This window comes from Cnephaeus nilssonii (genome assembly GCF_951640355.1).
Source record: "Cnephaeus nilssonii genome assembly, chromosome: 10".
Classification (NCBI taxonomy): Eukaryota; Metazoa; Chordata; class Mammalia; order Chiroptera; family Vespertilionidae; genus Cnephaeus; species Cnephaeus nilssonii.
In genome coordinates this window covers 29,382,719-29,400,440 of record NC_137081.1, presented here as the reverse complement: position 1 = coordinate 29,400,440, position 17,722 = coordinate 29,382,719, and the positions used below count along the sequence as shown (strand labels likewise).

The 17,722-nt window shown below is 36.3% G+C and overlaps 1 protein-coding gene across 18 annotated transcripts in view; it reads left to right on the top strand.

Annotated features, from left to right (window-relative positions):
• Positions 1-17,722, top strand: part of TRIP12 (thyroid hormone receptor interactor 12) — a 137,763-nt gene that overhangs the window by 36,652 nt on the left and 83,389 nt on the right. For 11 of the 18 annotated variants that reach the window (XM_079783036.1, XM_079783034.1, XM_079783030.1 and 8 more), the window contains 3 exons: positions 3,409-3,555; positions 15,762-15,884; positions 16,866-17,668. In XM_079783036.1, the coding sequence (XP_079639162.1) occupies positions 3,458-3,555; positions 15,762-15,884; positions 16,866-17,668 (1,024 nt within the window). In that variant the 5' untranslated portion in view covers positions 3,409-3,457. Of the gene's footprint in view, positions 1-3,408; positions 3,556-15,761; positions 15,885-16,865; positions 17,669-17,722 lie in introns of those variants that run through there. The other 7 variants (XM_079783028.1, XM_079783027.1, XM_079783025.1 and 4 more) reach the window with 2 other exon arrangements.

Sequence of the window (17,722 nt, the reverse complement as noted above, 5' to 3'; positions counted from 1 at the left end):
TGCAGTCGGACATCCTTAGCACTGCCGTGGAGGTGGGCCACTGTGCTCGCCAGCTGTCAGCCCAGCTTGTGGCTGAGCAGCACTCCCCCTGTGGGAGCGCACTGACCACCAGGGGACAGCTCCTGTGTTGAGCGTCTGCCCCCTGGTGGTCAGTGCACATCATAGCAACTGGTCATTCCACAGTTTGATTGATTTGCATATTACCTTTTTATTATATAGGATGGGCTGTTGGTTGATAATGGTGCTGGTTGAAAAGCTCTGAAGATGTTGAGAGCATTATTAAGTTGACTTTGGTAATTGCAGGTCAAATTAACCAGTGTGACATATATTCATTTGAATGACAATTTAACACCCCAGGACATACAGTAGACTTTTAATGGCAGGAAGTGGGCAGGTGAGATCTACCAACCCTGTTTAATAACAGTATTCTTTGTTTCTCAAAATGAAAACAGTAGTAAAATGGTCTTCTCTTGTATCCATTATGTTTAGGGTCCAAGTGAAATAGCACTGAGATGGTGTTTGAAGTAGTAAAACTTCTTGGATGAATTCTGAAATAGACTGGCATTTTATTTAATTCTTTAATTGGGTGCAATTGTTCTTTAGTGAGTTGTTTTAAAATATGTCTCAACTAAGGGAGCTCTTTTAAAATATGTCTCCAGTTTCTGTACCCACAGAATCAGAATCTTAGGGCAGAGGCCAGGCATTTATATTTTGATGAAACACTATGTATTTAGAGCAAAATTTACTTTTTAAACTATATTGCTAGAATATAAAACTCAGGTTGACATTGTTTTTATGGTGAATTTCACCCCGCCCCCAATTTTTATTTTACCAGAAGTATTCTTTTTATTTTTCTGAATGACTTTATAATAACAACTAGAGGCCCGGTGCACAAAATTTGTGCTTGGGGGTGTGTGTCCCTCAGGCCAGCCTGCACCCTCTCCAATCTGGGACCCCTTGAGGGATGTCCGACTGTCCGTCGGGCCTAAACGGGCAGTCGGACATCCCTCTCACTATCCAGGACTGCTGGCTCCCAACTGCTCGCCTGCCTGCCTTCCTGATTGCCCCTAACCACTTCTGCCTGCCAGCCTGATCACCCCCTAACCACTCCCCTGCCAGCCTGATTGATGCCTACCTGCTCCCCTGCCAGCCTGTTTTCCCCTAACTGCCCTCCCCTGCAGACCTGGTCCCCCCCCCAACTGCTCTCCCCTTCAGGCCTGGGTCCCTTCCAACTGCCCTTCCCTGCAGGCCCGGTCACCTCAACATCCCTCCTCTGCCTGCCTGGTCACCCCTAACTGCCCTCCCTGCAGGCTTGATTGCCCCCAACTGCCCTCCCTTGCAGGCCTGGTCCCTTCCAACTTCCCTCCCTTGCTGGCCATCTTGTGGTGGCCATCTTGTATTCACATTGGGGCAGCCATCTTGTGTATTGGAGTGATGGTCAATTTGCATATTACTCTTTTATTAGATAGGATAATAGTTAATGTGTACTGAGCTTGTGCTATATGTTAGGCACTGTGTTAAGTGGTTTGCATGGATTTTCTCATTTAATGCTCACATTTGCTCTATGAGGTTAAGTTCTTTATCCCCGTTAGAATGAAGCACAAAAAAGTATATACAGGGGTGGGCAAAAATAGGTTTATAGTTGTATGGAAAAAGACATGCATGTTATAACTATAAAATATAAGAATAAGCTTTTACATAAACCTACATTTGCCCATCCCTGTATACAAGGTCATACAAGTTATTGGTGTTAGAGTCAGGATTTGAACTCAGCCAGAGATAGTTTGACTCCAGAGCTCTACCATTGTAACTACTGTGCTAAAGTGATCTACCTTATTGCTTACAAAGGGTTAATAGCAAAATGACTCCTTTTGTCTCAAACTTTGGACCCCCCCAGTTTTCTTTCTTGAAGGCAGTCAGTATTAACAAAGTCTGTTTTATGAATCCTTCCATCAATTTGCAAGGTATAGACAACATATAAAGATAAGTATGTAAGCCTTTTTAATATACATATACACAGATGGGGCGGGGGGGGGGGGGCGGTAATACTGTTTTCCCCCTAACATATCTTGGGAAGGTCTTCCTATATCAGTACATGTAAATTTAATCATCTTCCTCTCCCTCTTAATGTTTGCATAGTATTTCCTCTCTTTTTTTTCTTTCTAAAATTGACAGTAATTATACTAGTAATTTGAACTTTATGACCCAAGCTTATTTAGTATATTAATCAATGATGTGGGCATATATGACAGAAAAAAAGTCTTTCTACTGAATTGGGTCAACATGTAACTTAGAAGAAAATCCACTTTCCCATTACAGTGCATGGAATCTCTAAAAACAAAAATCCAATGATAGATTTAGTTATGATTACTTTGCATTCTCTTCATTGCATTCTGTTTGCACTAGTTTCTCTAATGTCATATGGTCTTCTCTTCCCTCCCCTGTAAACGGAAATAATTAAGAACTCTAATTGGAGTCTGACTTAAAGCTTAAAGAAAAATTGTGACATTTGATTTATACAATCATAATTCTTTTTGTGATTGTAATATTAGCTTGTTAGTGTTTTTTTCAGTTAAACTGATTTTCTTTGAATATCAGCATTTTTTTCTATACAATTAAATTTCTTACAGAAAGATAGAAAATTCAAATTGATTAACAGCTGTGCTTTGAGCTAACTTGTTAAACTTATGAACTATGTTCAACAATTTCTTGATGCTAAAAGCTGTGAGGTAGGTAATATATTGATTTTACAGAATAGGCAAACGAAATCTAGATATTAAGTTTGTTGTCCAAGTACATAGCTAGCACAGCTGATCTTGAAATGAGGGACTATTTCTCAATTTAATGTACTTGAGCTGTTTTCTCTTTATTTCTCCATTAAAATATGATATTTTTATGGTTTCCTTTGTATTTATGATTTGCTATTCACCACAATACTGTGAAGTAGGCATGACATGTTTTTTATTTTGTGGCTGAGGACTCTGAGGCCAGAGGTTGGGGCTTGTACAAAGGTAGACTCCTTTTATGCCTGTTCTATCACAGGACTTGAGCCAAGGTGTCCTGACTTTAGGTGCAATGCCGTTTTCTACACAGTGTTAAAAATGTGGAAATAGACAGATTTCTAATACTCTGTTTTCTTTGAATTGTGAATTCCTGGGCATTTCATGAGAAATCTTAAGTTAATTTTATATGCTGTGTTTTAGACCTCATGCCTCAAATTTGGTATATTTTTGACATTTTATACCACACTAGTCAATCAGACTTAGTTTAATAAGACAGTGCAGCATTTGTGAAGATTACACAACCAAATTGTTTACATAAAATTTCCCCTTCATCTTTGGTGTGCATTTTTTCTTCAGTGTTATACCATGTATAACTGATATTTTTTCTCATTTTTTTTCCTTTTAGTGAATGGTAGTGTCTAGAAAGGGTATGTCCCTTCAAGAGAGAGGTGCCAATGTCCAACCGGCCTAATAACAATCCAGGGGGGTCACTGCGACGTTCACAGAGGAACACTGCCGGGGCCCAACCACAAGACGATTCGATAGGAGGAAGGTATGTATTAAATGGTATTTAAAAGGAATTGGGAATAAAAGAAAATATTTTTAAAACCTCATTCTGAGGACCAAAACTTGAATGGTTCACTACAAATGGGTAATTTCTTTCTAATTTTTGAGCCAAGAAACACAAAACTGGAATTCAAAGCAGTTCTTTAATCATTCTCCAAATATGCCAGGCTCGAAATAGAGTTCTTCATCATTGACATTATTAAAAATCTAATTTAAGGGTGGTTAATATATGGAATGTCATGTTTTGTTTGCTCTTCACTTCCTTAAACACATGCTACAACACATCTTTCAACCCTTTGTGGTTCCTTTATGTATGTCTTGACTTGATTGACTTCACTGAATGGAACTTTCATTTGTTTTAATATGTAGAGTTTTGTTATCTAGCTTTTGAAATCTTTCTCATTGTCTTAACAACATGGATGCTGACAGGCTGGTGAAGCAGTCTGATTTTGTTAGCACATTGGTTCTCATCATTTTTTTAGTGGTCTGGTGTTCAGCTCGTCCTAGTTGGAGTGGTGGTTGTAAAGCAGGTAGTGTGAAGAATCAGATGTGTTCTTGAATATAAAATTCCCTTTCCGATCTAGCCAGGGACTGTCATTTTATGTATAAGATTCAGAACTTCTTGCAAGGCCTTCTTTTCCAGTCCATGGAATAATCATGTTTAGCTTGCAATAAATAATAGCTAAGTTTTAATATGATTACCTGATGCAACATTTTTAGGCATTATCATGTATATATTGTCTAGTAAGTTATAAAAAATGTTTTTAAATGTTAAAATGCAAAGAATAAACGGAGACATTTCAGACGTCAGGCTATTTTAGTGATTGAGCATGTGGACTTGGGACTAGTATAGCTTCGCATGCAATTTCTTCCTCTGCCATTAAATAGCTGTGTGTTCTTTGTTAAATCTTTTAGGAAACCTCAATTTTTTTGGTCCACACAATGGGGACACCTATTTCACAGGGTTATTGGTTACCTTTAGTATTGTAGTTTATTAAGCTCTTAGTAGAATGCTTAATACAGAGTTCTGTTCTGAAATTTTTTGTTTTGTTTCTGTTGTTGTTTTTTTAGATTCAGGAGTAGCCACATGTATTTTGTCATGTTGATTAAATAATATCACTGCCCCATTATAAAAATGGTGCATATTTATTTTAGAGAATTTGGAAAATATAAAACAGTGTAAAGAAAAACATGGCTCCACAATCCACTTATAACCACTGTTTTACTGGCATATATCTCCTTAGTTTTTTTTTTACTGCATGTATGTATGTATATATGTGCATCTATGTGCTCATAAGTAACTTGTATCTTTTGAACAACTTCAGTTTTTATACACAGGTCAATTTAGACTCTTGCACATGACTGATAAACATTTTAGGCTGTCACATAGAACATTGCTTCTAAAATCCACAGTGATGTTTTGGCCCATTATCTTTTCTACACATCATTGTTATATAAAATTATTTCAATATTGTATTTTATATTTTAAAAATAGGAGCCTGAAACAAATGGAAGTGGTTAATACTAGTGTTTAAAGATATGTTGGTTTACATAACAAAATTGTAATCAAAATATAACTCAATTAAATTTATAGAATGACATCTTTCACTATAGTTGACGTGCTTTAAGTCAATAAGCTCAATTGTGAAGGAAAAGAATACATTTTAAAATACGTTTTCTTTGAATTGTGAATTCCTGGGCATTTCATGAGAAATCTTTGGAATGTCAGAAAACATGCCAAAGAATATAAAGCAGAGTATAATTTAGGGTTTTTATGGCTTTAGCATTCCCTCTTTCAATAATGTAGACCATTTCAGTTTTCACAATTTCAACCTTTATATGTCTTCCAAAAACACTTCCCCACAAAAATACTACACAAAAGAGGGCCTATTCACTTTTTAAAAACCTGGTATATATATCATTTCCTATATCTTTAAACATTTTTTAAAAACATGACTGTTAAAGTCTTTATGTTCAGTTGTGTGGCTATACCATAATCTACACTAATAAAAGAGAAACATGCAAATTGACCTTCCCTCTGCTACGTCCACCAGCCAATCAGGAGCGAGTATGCAAATGAATCAAACAAAGGTGGCAGCTAATTCACAGAGCGAAGACTGAAGACAGCGTAGAAGGAAGCCAAGCGCTGCAGAAGGGAGCTAAGCAGCAGAGAAGGGAGGGAGCGAGGCAGCGGAGACGGGAGGGAAGCCCACCTCGGCGGGCTTTGATCCCTTCTCTGCTTCGCTCAGGCCGCAGGAAGCCCTATTCTTGCAGGAATCTTCCTGCAACGGGCCTCTAGTTTAGTAATAACTGAATATACATATTTTTCTATTGATAAAATAATGATCAGGGTATAGAAATTTAGATAGTTAGCCAAAATTTTTTTCAGTTGACTAAGAATGCAAAATTAGAATTCATTGTGCCTTCTTGGACAGCTTGAGTCTTTTGCTTGAGTCGTGACCCACAGGTTGAGAACCGCTAGCAGGGTCGCCTAAGACCATCGGAAAACACAGATACTTACATTACGATTCATTAACAGTAGCAAAATTGCAGTTATAAAGTAGCAATGAAAATAATTTTATGGTTGGGGGTCACCACAATATGAGGAACTGTATTAAAGGGTCGCGGCATTAGAAAGGTTGAGAACCACTGCCTTAGAGGAGGGTATGAAGAAATTATAATTGAAGAGTATTAACTTATCCAGTTTAAAAGTTAAGTTGCAGTTTTTCCCTGGTAGAATTTTTTTGATTCATTTATTTTTGATGCACTCTGTTTTCTTCCAAACTTGCATTAAGCTGTCTTCTTTTTGTGGTTTTCTTCCTGTGACCTCACCTGCCCTTCCCGCAAATCAAGGTCAATTACTTTTTTTTAGTAGAAGAGTTTTTCATCATTAAGATAAAAGAAAGTTGGATCTTTGGGATATATTAATCTCCTGATTATTCCCTCTGCTCTTTTTCACCCATCCCTCATTTCTTTCCGTAATTGAACTAGATATCTTACTCCTCTTCTATCATTTTTTCTTTTCCTTTTTTCCTTAATTTTTTGGGCTATAGCTGATCTGTTCCTCTCTTTTCTGTTCTCTTTCTTTAGGAAATCAATCCCTTCCACTGCTTCTCTGTTGGCTTGCTCTCAGGGATACTTCTAGCCTTTTCCACTTCTAGTACAGGTATTTGTAGGTTCCTCCTCCCTCTTGGCCATGCAGTAGCATTTTCATTGTATCATGTGCTTTTTCTTGTTTTTCTCAAATGGCAGTGGTGGGATTGAATTCAATTTTATAGCAACTTTGGTTAAGATTGCTATAGTGATAAGTTTCTTCTTTGATATATATTTTTTTATACAAACATAGCATGTTAAGAACGGAAAATTGAGAAGCTTCAGGAAAATTAAGAAAATAAATTTAATTTGACCACCCAGAGATAATGGTGTTCAGTATTTCTACTCTTACTTGTTTATTCTTTTTTATTGAATTTATTGGGGTGACACTGGTTAACACAATTTTGCAGGTTTCGGGTGTCTACTCTATTTTTACTCCATGATTTTCTGTGATATGAAAGCCCATGATTTAAATTTGGGCTTCTGGTTTTTTCTCCCCCCACCCCCCACTGCCCTCTCCGCACCCCAATTTTCCTGTGAAATACATTGCTGTGCCTATCCCATTTGACTATGGCTCTGATTTCATCAAGTGAAATTACATAAATGGGTTTACAGAACCTAAGGATATGAATATTCTGAAGCTTAACAAATAGCTAACTTGTCTTTCACAAAGATCAGACTGCTTAGTCTTTTATTTTTATTGTGAACCAATTTATACTTCTACACTTTTTGAGAGTGCCTATTTCTCTATATCTTAATCAAAACAGCATACCATTTTTAATAAAGTTTGTGGCAAAAAGGATTCTTTCGGTTAAAGCTCCCATTTCCTTGGTTACTATAGAGTTGAAGGTCTTCCCACATGTTGGCCATTTTTACTTATATCATGAGTTGTCTGTTACTGTCCTTTGTCTGTTTTAATTCTGCTTGTTCTTTTATTAGAGCCATTTATAGAAAGGGTATCAACCTATTGACATGGGCAAATACTTTTTCTAGTTTATTACTTATTATGGCTTAATTTATAAAAGTTTTAAAAATTAGATAATCAAGTCTGTCAACTCTTTGTTTCTTATCTTCATTTGCCTTCTCCATCCCAAAAGTAAAATTTTCTTCTCAGTTCTGTTATGGTTCCATTTTTTTGCTTTATTGTAATCTCAAATTTTTTAATGATGTGATACAATACATTTCCACTCCCCCATTAAAAAATTTGTAATTTTAAATTATTACCGAGTAAAAACTCAGTTGTGAGATTTGTAAGTTACAGCTTTTTGTTAATGTCAGAGCAGTGAAACTTTTAGCCAGCATTAATTGTATAGAAAGAAGCAGATTTATATTTTGCTTCAAAGGTGTATGAGATACAGAAAAATGCACCAAGAAAATACATATTATCCAGAGATAAGTCTATGTTAACATTTTGATTTTTATCTCTGGGAAATGCAATTTAGCATGTAGGTGATTACTTTAAACATAGTTTTGGATACTGCTTTTAAAAAAAGTCCATATTCTGATAAACATTTTCTCATGTTGTGAATTTTTTAGTTAATTGTTTACAAATTGTCACAGTATAAATATTTTTCATGATTACAGTTTTTGGATAGGTATATGGTTGCAGTGGGAAAAGTTTTTGCTTATGCTTAAATGTTTGTATTTCAGGTATCTCTTAAGAAGGTAGATTCCCTGACATGAAATTTCTTTGGTCAAGGAGTTTTTATAGTTAATTTGTTTTACATACTTTTTTTTTCTTCAATCTACCATCAGGAAAAAGAATGCCTTTTCTCACTATTCTGTTTATGTTATCTTCATTTTGCATATTCCTACTAATTTAATTTTATAAGGAAAAATTGCATTAAAAAATTGCATGTTACTTCTATAGTAATGAGGTTTTAAACATAGGGAAAACAGATTTAAGGAGTGATATCTGAGTGAGAATACTTTTTGATGCCTTTGTACTAGTAAGTTTCCAAATATTAATCTCCCTTTGTACCAGTATATAGGTGAACTGAACTTTTAATTTGTTTAGCAGATAGTAGCCCCTCTTCTTATAATAGTAATCCTCTTTGTGGAATGATCCCCCTCAATTATTCATTGAATGCATTTCGAATGGCAGTTATTCTTTTTCAACATGACCTTACTCTGTTCCTGGCTACCCATTGCCTACTCTTTGGCTAGAGCTGGAAGAATCTGTTGTCTCCCATCTTTCTAAGCTCAGTGATGGGACTAGGGTGATCACATGATCCAAGCTGGGGAAAACTGGGAACTTTTTCCATTCTGGTAGCAAAGGGAAGATAGGAATCTGAAATTGCCAACTGCATATCTCCTGCCTTATGGAAGAAGGTGGACAGGCAGAGAAAAGCAAATCTAAGGGAGTATGAAAGTTCTGACAAGTTTCAGTTCCTTAGTTCTTCAGAGCTGTGTTGACTTTTGCCTTCGTTAGGCTTATTTCACTGTTTTGATTCTAGATATATCCATGCATTATTTTATTTATTTTTTTGCATTATCTTAATAAAGCCTCCTTTGGCTTTAGAGTTGAGTCTTACCATAATGTAATACAGACCCAGTATACGATTGTATTTATCTATTTGTTGAACACTATGCTAGTAAGCACTGTGCTAGATGGTAGTTATAAAAATGAGAGTAGAATAGCCTTTGTTACAAGCAGTTTCAACTCAGTAGGGAAAATGGGCATGTAGGTGATTGTTAGAGTAGGGTGAGAAACATTTCTAGAAGACGATCTCATTGATTTGGGCTCTGAAGGCTGAAGAAGCAGTTGTGAAGCAGATTGTACATAAGTTATATTCTTCTCTACTTAATGTGTGGAATCATTAGTTACTACCAGAGTTTGGATTTGATTACTCATTTTCTGTGTCACTTCTTGCTTTGATCATAAGTTGTTGGTGTTCAATGCTGCCTTGGTAATGCTGAGAAGGTTATTCTGTCCCATCAAGTCTTGGGTCTGCGAGGCAAGATTTATACTGTAGTGTTAAATAGTATGTGGTTGTGGTGGTCTAAGAAGGAATAGTGATTGCTTTTCTCTATTTGGAAGTTGAGCACATTAGATTATAAGACAAATTTGAAGATGTAATTAAGCTCCAAATAATTTGTATTTGGTAATATGTAGTTGTATTTGAGTTGTGAATATATCTGGAATAGAAATTAATTTCAAATATAATTTAAGACTTGTAATATAAGGAATTAACTACTTGTTACTAGCCACTTTTCTCATTTTCCCTATGTCCTTTTTTTTTTATTCTCACCCAAGGATATTGATATTTTGAGGACTAGAAAGAGAGAAAAACAAACATCAATTGGTTGCCTCTTGTATGTGCCTGGGCCTATAGGACGATGCTCTAATCAACTAACTGGCCTCTTTTAGATGTCCTCTAAATTAGAAATGTTTTTTAATAGTTTGAACTGTCAAGGATTTTACTAAATACCTGTAAAAGTAAATTAAAATATGAAAAGGGTCATTCACTATGATTTGCCTAAAAGTGAACCAATGACATTTGAAACTTGTTTTCAATTGAAGTTAATCTTGAAAGCAAATAACCCAGAATTTATTATAGTCTGTTCTGTAGTAATGTGGGTTTTTTTTAATGTGAGTGAGCCCACATACAGTTGGTGAATAGGAAAATGTCACTATAACATGGAGGTATTGTTGGTTCACAGACAGCTTTCCCTACAGTGTTAATATATGAACTGAAATGTATGTAGACTTTTGAATTAAAGAAAAATATTTGGTAATAATCTATAAACATCTTATGAAAAATCTGAAAATATTGCAGAAATGCTTTGAAGAAGTCATTTAGTGCAAGAAAAAGCTAGTCAGTGATTTGCAGAACCACTGTACTTTGCACTGTTTTAAACACTTTCAGAAAGCTCAAAAACATTTATCCCTGTATTTATAAAGAAAGAAAATGTCAAAAAAGAAAGCCTCCCCAGAAATGTATTTTTAATTTTGTTGAAGCTGGTTTTAAAAGAAAACATCTTTGAAAGTTTACCCTTACAGGAGAAAGTACAAAAATAAGACTCCAAAGAGTAGACCAACTGTGATTATTGGTGCAAATGTTAGTAGAGATTTAACATTTTATTAAAATTGATGATGTTTTTGTTGGGACTTATGAAAATAAAATAGGTTTGAGTATTCTGTGTCCAATCTTATTTTTACCATTTAGCCTAGTTATTTTTAGTGGGTGACTTTTCAGAACATGAGTTTTTTTAGGAACCCCCATGCAATGACCATATAGAATTTCCTGAACCACACCCCCCCACACCCGTCCACCCACCTGACCTTGGGCTATAATTTACTAGATGGACTCATTCTTGTGCTACTAAATGAGTTTGTCATGAATTGTACTGTGCTGCTCTGGCAAATTTGATTCATAGTGGATGTAAATTTTACTGGATCTTAAACAGATTATACATTTAAATAACAATGTTTAGCATTAAGTTTTGATAAATGAGAGTTGGTAAAATAAGCTAAAAGGATGCATCGAAGTTCATGTAGTGCTGAATACTGTGATATTGTAATTGGCTATTCTAGATCGGGCATTATTATTTAATGGAGATTTACTTTACAGCATTTTGAGCATTAATAATTTACAAATGGGTTTAATAAAATAGAGCCCCACTTTGGAAGGCTCCATATTGTTACTTTAAGGTTCCATCTGCTTGCCTCTGCCTCTTGTGGTAAGCCAAGGTTTGGAAAACTATGACTCCTGGGCCAAATCCAGCCTACTGTCTGTTTATAAATGAATTTGAGAGGAAGGTGCCATGTCCATTTACTTGTGTATTGTTTATACTTTTTTTTTTTGGTACATAGTATCTCCCACAAAGCTGAAAGTATTTACTGTTTTCTTTAAAGAAAATGTATTAAGACTGTGCTAAACAATAGGCAGGACAGTAATAATGATCAGTATTTTATAATATTGTAAGATATATTTTTAACAATTCCTCAGAATGTCTCACTTTTTGTTGTTGTTGTTGTTTTTTGTTAATCTTCACCCGAGGATATTTTCCCGTTGATTTTTAGGGAGAGTGAAAGAGAGAGGGAAAGACAAAGAGAAACATTGATGTGAGAGAAACGCATCAGTTGGTTGCCTCCTGTACTCGCTTTTTTTTTTTTTTTTTTTTTTGGAGGGGGGTATTCTGATATTGAGGGTTTTCCTGCTAAATTCTTTACTTCATTGAAATAGCTTGTTAGTAAGAACATGAAAAATGCAGAAAGAGATTTGGATGTATTAATATATAGTTAGATGTGTTTTAAGACCAGAGAACAATTTATTTGTGTTAAAGACAGGGGAACTGCTGCCTCTATTAGAATCAGCATTAGGTTAATGCTGGTCAATTTCTGTTGATAAAGAAAATGAATATTATTTTTGAGATATATTAGGGATATACTGTGACTATTTTTTAGCATTGACATTTGAATATTTAACTGTCTATAAATTATTATGAAATTGCCTAGCTTTGAATGGATAGCATTTTTGTTTTGTTTTTTAATTTTGTATTTAATGATTTGAGAGAGAGAGAAACATCAACTTGTTATTCTACTTATTTATGTATTCTTTAGCTTAGTCTTGTATGTGTCCTGACTGAGATCGAACCTACAACCTTGGTATATTGGGAAAACGCCCAACTGAGCTCTAGCCAGCAAGGGTGATAATGTTTAGTTTTATTTTAATATGACTTAAATTATAATAAAAATATGTCAAGGAATATTTTAAATTTTATAACTGAAGTAGAAATTGTGATTCAATTAAATTGACCTGCTAACAAACTTTATGAAAATAAGGATGTGTGGTTAACCTGAATGACATGTTGTCCCATGGATATTAAATTGTATACCCTGAAAATGGAACATTATACCTTCCTTTTAAAAAAATAACTGAAATTATTTGAAAAATTTCTCAATCTCTTTCTTAAAAAGAAAAAAGAACTCTTAGGTATATTACTAGAAATATAATAAAGACAAAAGCAATTCCTAGAAATTAAATCTCTAATAAGAAACTCATGGGATAGAGCAACATTTCGGAATAATATCTAGGAAAAATAAAGAGTAAATCACAGTCTATCAAAGTCTTACAAGGTTCATTTAGCTATACACAGGGAAAATATATACTTTGAAAAAAAATTCATTCCTAAAGTAAAGACTAAGACACTTGTAAAACTAATCTAGAGTTTTTAATAAGTTGATCTATATTCTGTCATAGATTAGAACCTTAAGAATGAAGTAATATTATGGATCCAAGAAATACTTCCTTTCATTGACAAGCTAAATTTCATATATTCTTTCAAGAATCCAGTATTGAATTCTGGAAAAAATGAAGAAGAAAAAAAAATACTGAGATGAGAAACCTTAGATCTAAATCTTCTTGAAGAGATGGTGGAACTTGTATGATATATTAAGAACTGTATGGCACCCTTACAGATTCAATTAGAATTTTTTGTGTGAGGTTTTCAGTGACTTATGTCTAAGCTCCTTTCAGATTGTGTTCAGAATGAAAGCCTTTAAAAAAATTTTTTTAAACACTGTAAATAGTGTTTAATGAAACACTATTATTCTCATTAGAATATGCTCTTTATGTTATTTATATTATTTACATGGATGTTGGTTGTGAATTACATAAATTGCATCTGCTATGTTAATATTTCACCTCTATAGCACCAGCTTTTCTGGGTATATATTAATGCATGCTTCCTTTGCGTAATAAGTTTGATGTAACTATTGCCGGGGGCTAAAAAACTAACAACTGAAAACTCTTTATGTCCCTTATACTTGCTCTTAGAATAATACTGACATAAAGATTTTGGTTTATTATTATAAACTAGCGGCCCGGTGCACGAAATTCGTGCATGGGGGGTGTGTCCCTCAGCCCAGCCTGCACCCTCTCCAATCTGGGACCGCTCGAGTGATGTCTGACTGCCTGTTTAGGCCTGATCCAACCGGGCAGTCGGACATCCCTAAACGGGCAGTCGGACATCCCTCTCACAATCCAGGACTGCTGGCTCCCAACTGCTCGCCTGCCTGCCTTCCTGATTGCCCCTAACCACTTCTGCCTGCCAGCCTGATCACCCCCTAACCACTCCCCTGCCAGCCTGATTGATGCCTAACTGCTCCCCTGCCAGCCCTATTGCCCCCAACTGCCCTTCCCTGCAGGCCCGGTCACCCCCAACTTCCCTCCTCTGCTGGCCTGGTCACTCCTAACTGCCCTCCCCTGCAGGTTTGATCGCCCCCAACTGCCCTCCCTTGCAGGCATGGTCCCTCCCAACTGCCCTCCCCTGCTGGCCATCTTGTGTCCACATGGGGGCAGTCATCTTTGACCACATGGGGGCAGCCATATTGTGTGTTGGAGTGATGGTCAATTTGCATATTATTCTTTTATTAGATAGGATAGAGGCCTGGTGCATGGGTGGTGGCTGGCTGGTTTGCCCTGAAGGGTGTCCTGGATCAGGGTGGGGGTTCCCTTGGGGCGTGGGGTGTCCTGGGCGACGGGCCTGTGGTGGTTTGCAGGCCTGCCACGCCCCCTGGCAACTCAAGTGGAGGCCCTGGTATCTGGGATTTATGTATCTTCTATAATTGAAACTTTGTAGCCTTGAGCGGAGCCAAGCCTCCTGCTTGCTCTGTGGCTGCAGCCATTTTTGTTGGGATTTATTTATCTTCTATAATTGAAACTTGGTAGCCTTAAGCCGGAGGCCAAGGCAGGCCAGGGCTGCGGGAGCTTGGCTTCCTCCATCACCGGGGGCAACTCAAGCCTCCTGCTCTCTCCAACTCTGTGGCTGTCATTTTTGTTGGGATTTATTTGTCTTCTATAATTGAAACTTTGTAGCCTTGAGTGGAGGCCTAGGCCGGCCAGGGCAGGCGGAAAGCTTGGCTTCCTTCATTGCTGGGGAAACCCAAGCTTCCTGCTCTCTCCATGGCCACAGCCATCTTGGTTGGGTTAATTTGCATACTCACTCCTGATTGGCTGTGGGCGTGGCCTGTGGGTGTTGTGGGGGTGCAGTCAATTTGCGTATTACTCTTTTATTAGATAGGATACAGGATGTGGCAAAAGGAAATTTACAGTTTTTTTTGTGTGGAAAATAATACAATCATTAAGAAACAATAATACACTAATACATTCTGTTTCCTGTATGTGTAACTGTAAACCTCTTGTCATACCCTGTATAACTCAATCATTTATCAGTGATGGAATATTTTGAATGTGTTTGGATTATTTTGTTACAAATGCTTCCCCCCCCCCCTGTTTTTTATTAAAAAAATATTTTTATTTTATTTAATAGAGGGAGAGAGAGTGATAGAAACATCAATTATGAGAATCATTGATCTGCTGCCTCCTGCACACCCCTTACTGGGGATCAAACCTGCAACCTGGGCATGTGCTCTGACTGGGAAATCAAACCCTGACCTCCTGGTTCATGGGTTGACATTCCACCACTGAGCCACACAGTGGGTGGGCTGTTGTAAATTCTTTATCTCTCAGATTTAGTTTTGGGTGTACTTTCTGTTGGTAAGTGCTTTAAATTCTTACATGAAATCAATAGTGATATCTGCTAAGTTTATTTACTCTTTAGTTGGTTCTAGTAATTTTCTGTGTAAAATCAGCTTGAGAATTGATTTAATCTTATGCAGTTATGTGATAATCTATATTATAGTGCACAAATTGGATATCAGTAACATTGTAGGGATCACAGATTGCCATTTCTATAAACCTTTAAGCTATTAAAGTTACATTGGCTATTAAAAGTAGTGTTTAGATCTAAAATCTGGGTTTGCTTTTTAAAAATTGAGCATATTTGAATGTCTACAGTAAAATTGCTGAAAAATTGATTATGGCTTAAGCAACTATAATATTGCTATGCATTTATGACAGCTGGTAATAAAAAATCTTAACTTTTGAGTATTCAGGGAGTTGGTACTAAAAGGCAGTTTTTTGATAAATTATTTGATAGAATAATAATTTAATAATATAAATATTTGGGAAAGAGATAGGGTCAATAATGAAAAATTGGGAGGATTTTTTTTGAAAAAAATAATTTGACTTTCACTATTATATTTGCATCTCATTTTCCTGATAGATTTCTGTTTTGATTTTCTGCTGACAGGTCACATTTAGGGCAGGCAAAACATAAGGGATATAGCCCTCCTGAGAGTAGAAAATCTAATTCTAAGGCACCCAAAGTGCAGTCTAATACTACTGAACTGTCAAGGGGACACCTTTCTAAAAGGTAAATCTTCACATGGCTTATACATTTTCAAAGCAGAATTATTTGCCTATGAATCATTGCATAATATTAAAACTTACTAGGTGATGCCAAAATGTTATGATATATATTTCATTATTCTCTAGGTATAACTTTTGCATTAATGTTTTTTTCATTAACTTTGCAGTGATGCCGATGCTAGACAATGCACTTTTTCTTGCTTAGAGAGAGATAGGAGGTTCCCCTTTTTCTTAACAAATCATTATAAGCTTCTGAAATGCATTGTGTTACCTTAGTTTTTAATTGTTAGAGCCATAGGTCAATGATTTTTTTTTTTTTAGTTTTGATATAGCAAATTTTATTGTAAAATTTATTGTAAGGTACAAAACTTAAAGATAATGCCCATTTCCACATTAAAATTACAACTCAATTATACATTGACTTCTTTTTTAAATTGCTTTATTGATTAAGGTATCACATATTTGTCCTCATCCCCCCATTCCCATCCCACACCCCTCCCCACGCATAGTTCAATGATTTCTTAAGAGCTAATTGGTAGGAACCTTTCAATGAAATGTAACTATAAAGATTTGGTGATTCTACAATACAACAACTTGTAATTTAATGCTTGCTTATTTTAAGCTTGAATAAAGTTTTCTTTGTAAATAGAGCATCAATATTCTAGTTCCAACTGGTTCTGAAAAAGCATTCTTTTTCTTGTAATCTCAGTTCTTGTTTTGTGATTAGGAGTGTTAGTGTCAGTAATCTTTGGGCTAGAGAATTAATCTGATCTTTTAATACTTTTACAATCCCAAGTCAAGCTCGATTTTATTCCCCCAATTTTGAACCATTGGAAAAGCTATGTTTATTACTGGACTTAGAAAAAATTTTGTGATTTTTTTTTTTTAGCACTTGTTTCCACAGATTTGAGAATTTAATAAATATTATATGACAGGTTTAATGATGGCAGGCTGATATTAACTCTCTTCTTATCTAACCTCTTAGAAGCTGCAGTTCATCATCTGCTGTCATAGTTCCACAACCAGAGGATCCAGACAGAGCCAATACTTCAGAAAGGCAAAAAACGGGGCAGGTGCCTAAGAAAGACAATTCTCGAGGAGTGAAACGCAGTGCTAGTCCAGACTACAACAGGACCAATTCTCCTAGCTCTGCAAAAAAACCAAAAGCACTTCAGCATTCTGAATCGCTCTCAGAAACAAATAAGTCACATAGTAAGTCAAAAAAGAGACATTTAGACCAGGAGCAACAACTGAAATCTGCACAATTGCCATCAACAAGCAAGGCTCATACCAGAAAGAGTGGGGCCACTGGTAGTTCACGGAGTCAGAAAAGAAAGAGGACAGACAGTTCTTGTATAAAGAGTGGTTCTGTGTCTGAGTCAACTGGTGCAGAAGAGAGATCTGCAAAACCTACCAAGCTGGCTTCAAAATCAGCCGCCTCAGCCAAAGCTGGGTGTAGCACCATCACTGATTCTTCTTCTGCTGCCTCTACTTCCTCCTCATCTTCTGCTGTAGCCTCGGCCTCCTCTACTGTACCACCAGGTGCCAGGGTGAAACAAGGAAAAGACCAGAACAAGACCAGGCGTTCCCGTTCAGCATCCAGTCCCAGTCCCAGAAGAAGTAGCAGGGAAAAGGAACAGAGTAAAACTGGTGGCTCTTCAAAATTTGATTGGGCTGCGCGTTTCAGCCCTAAAGTTAGCCTTCCTAAAACAAAACTGTCTCTTCCAGGGTCTTCTAAGTCAGAGACATCAAAACCTGGACCTTCTGGATTACAGGCCAAATTAGCAAGTAAGTTTACGGAAAGAGCTTTTTTTAATTAAGAAAATTTCTCTTGGTTTGTCA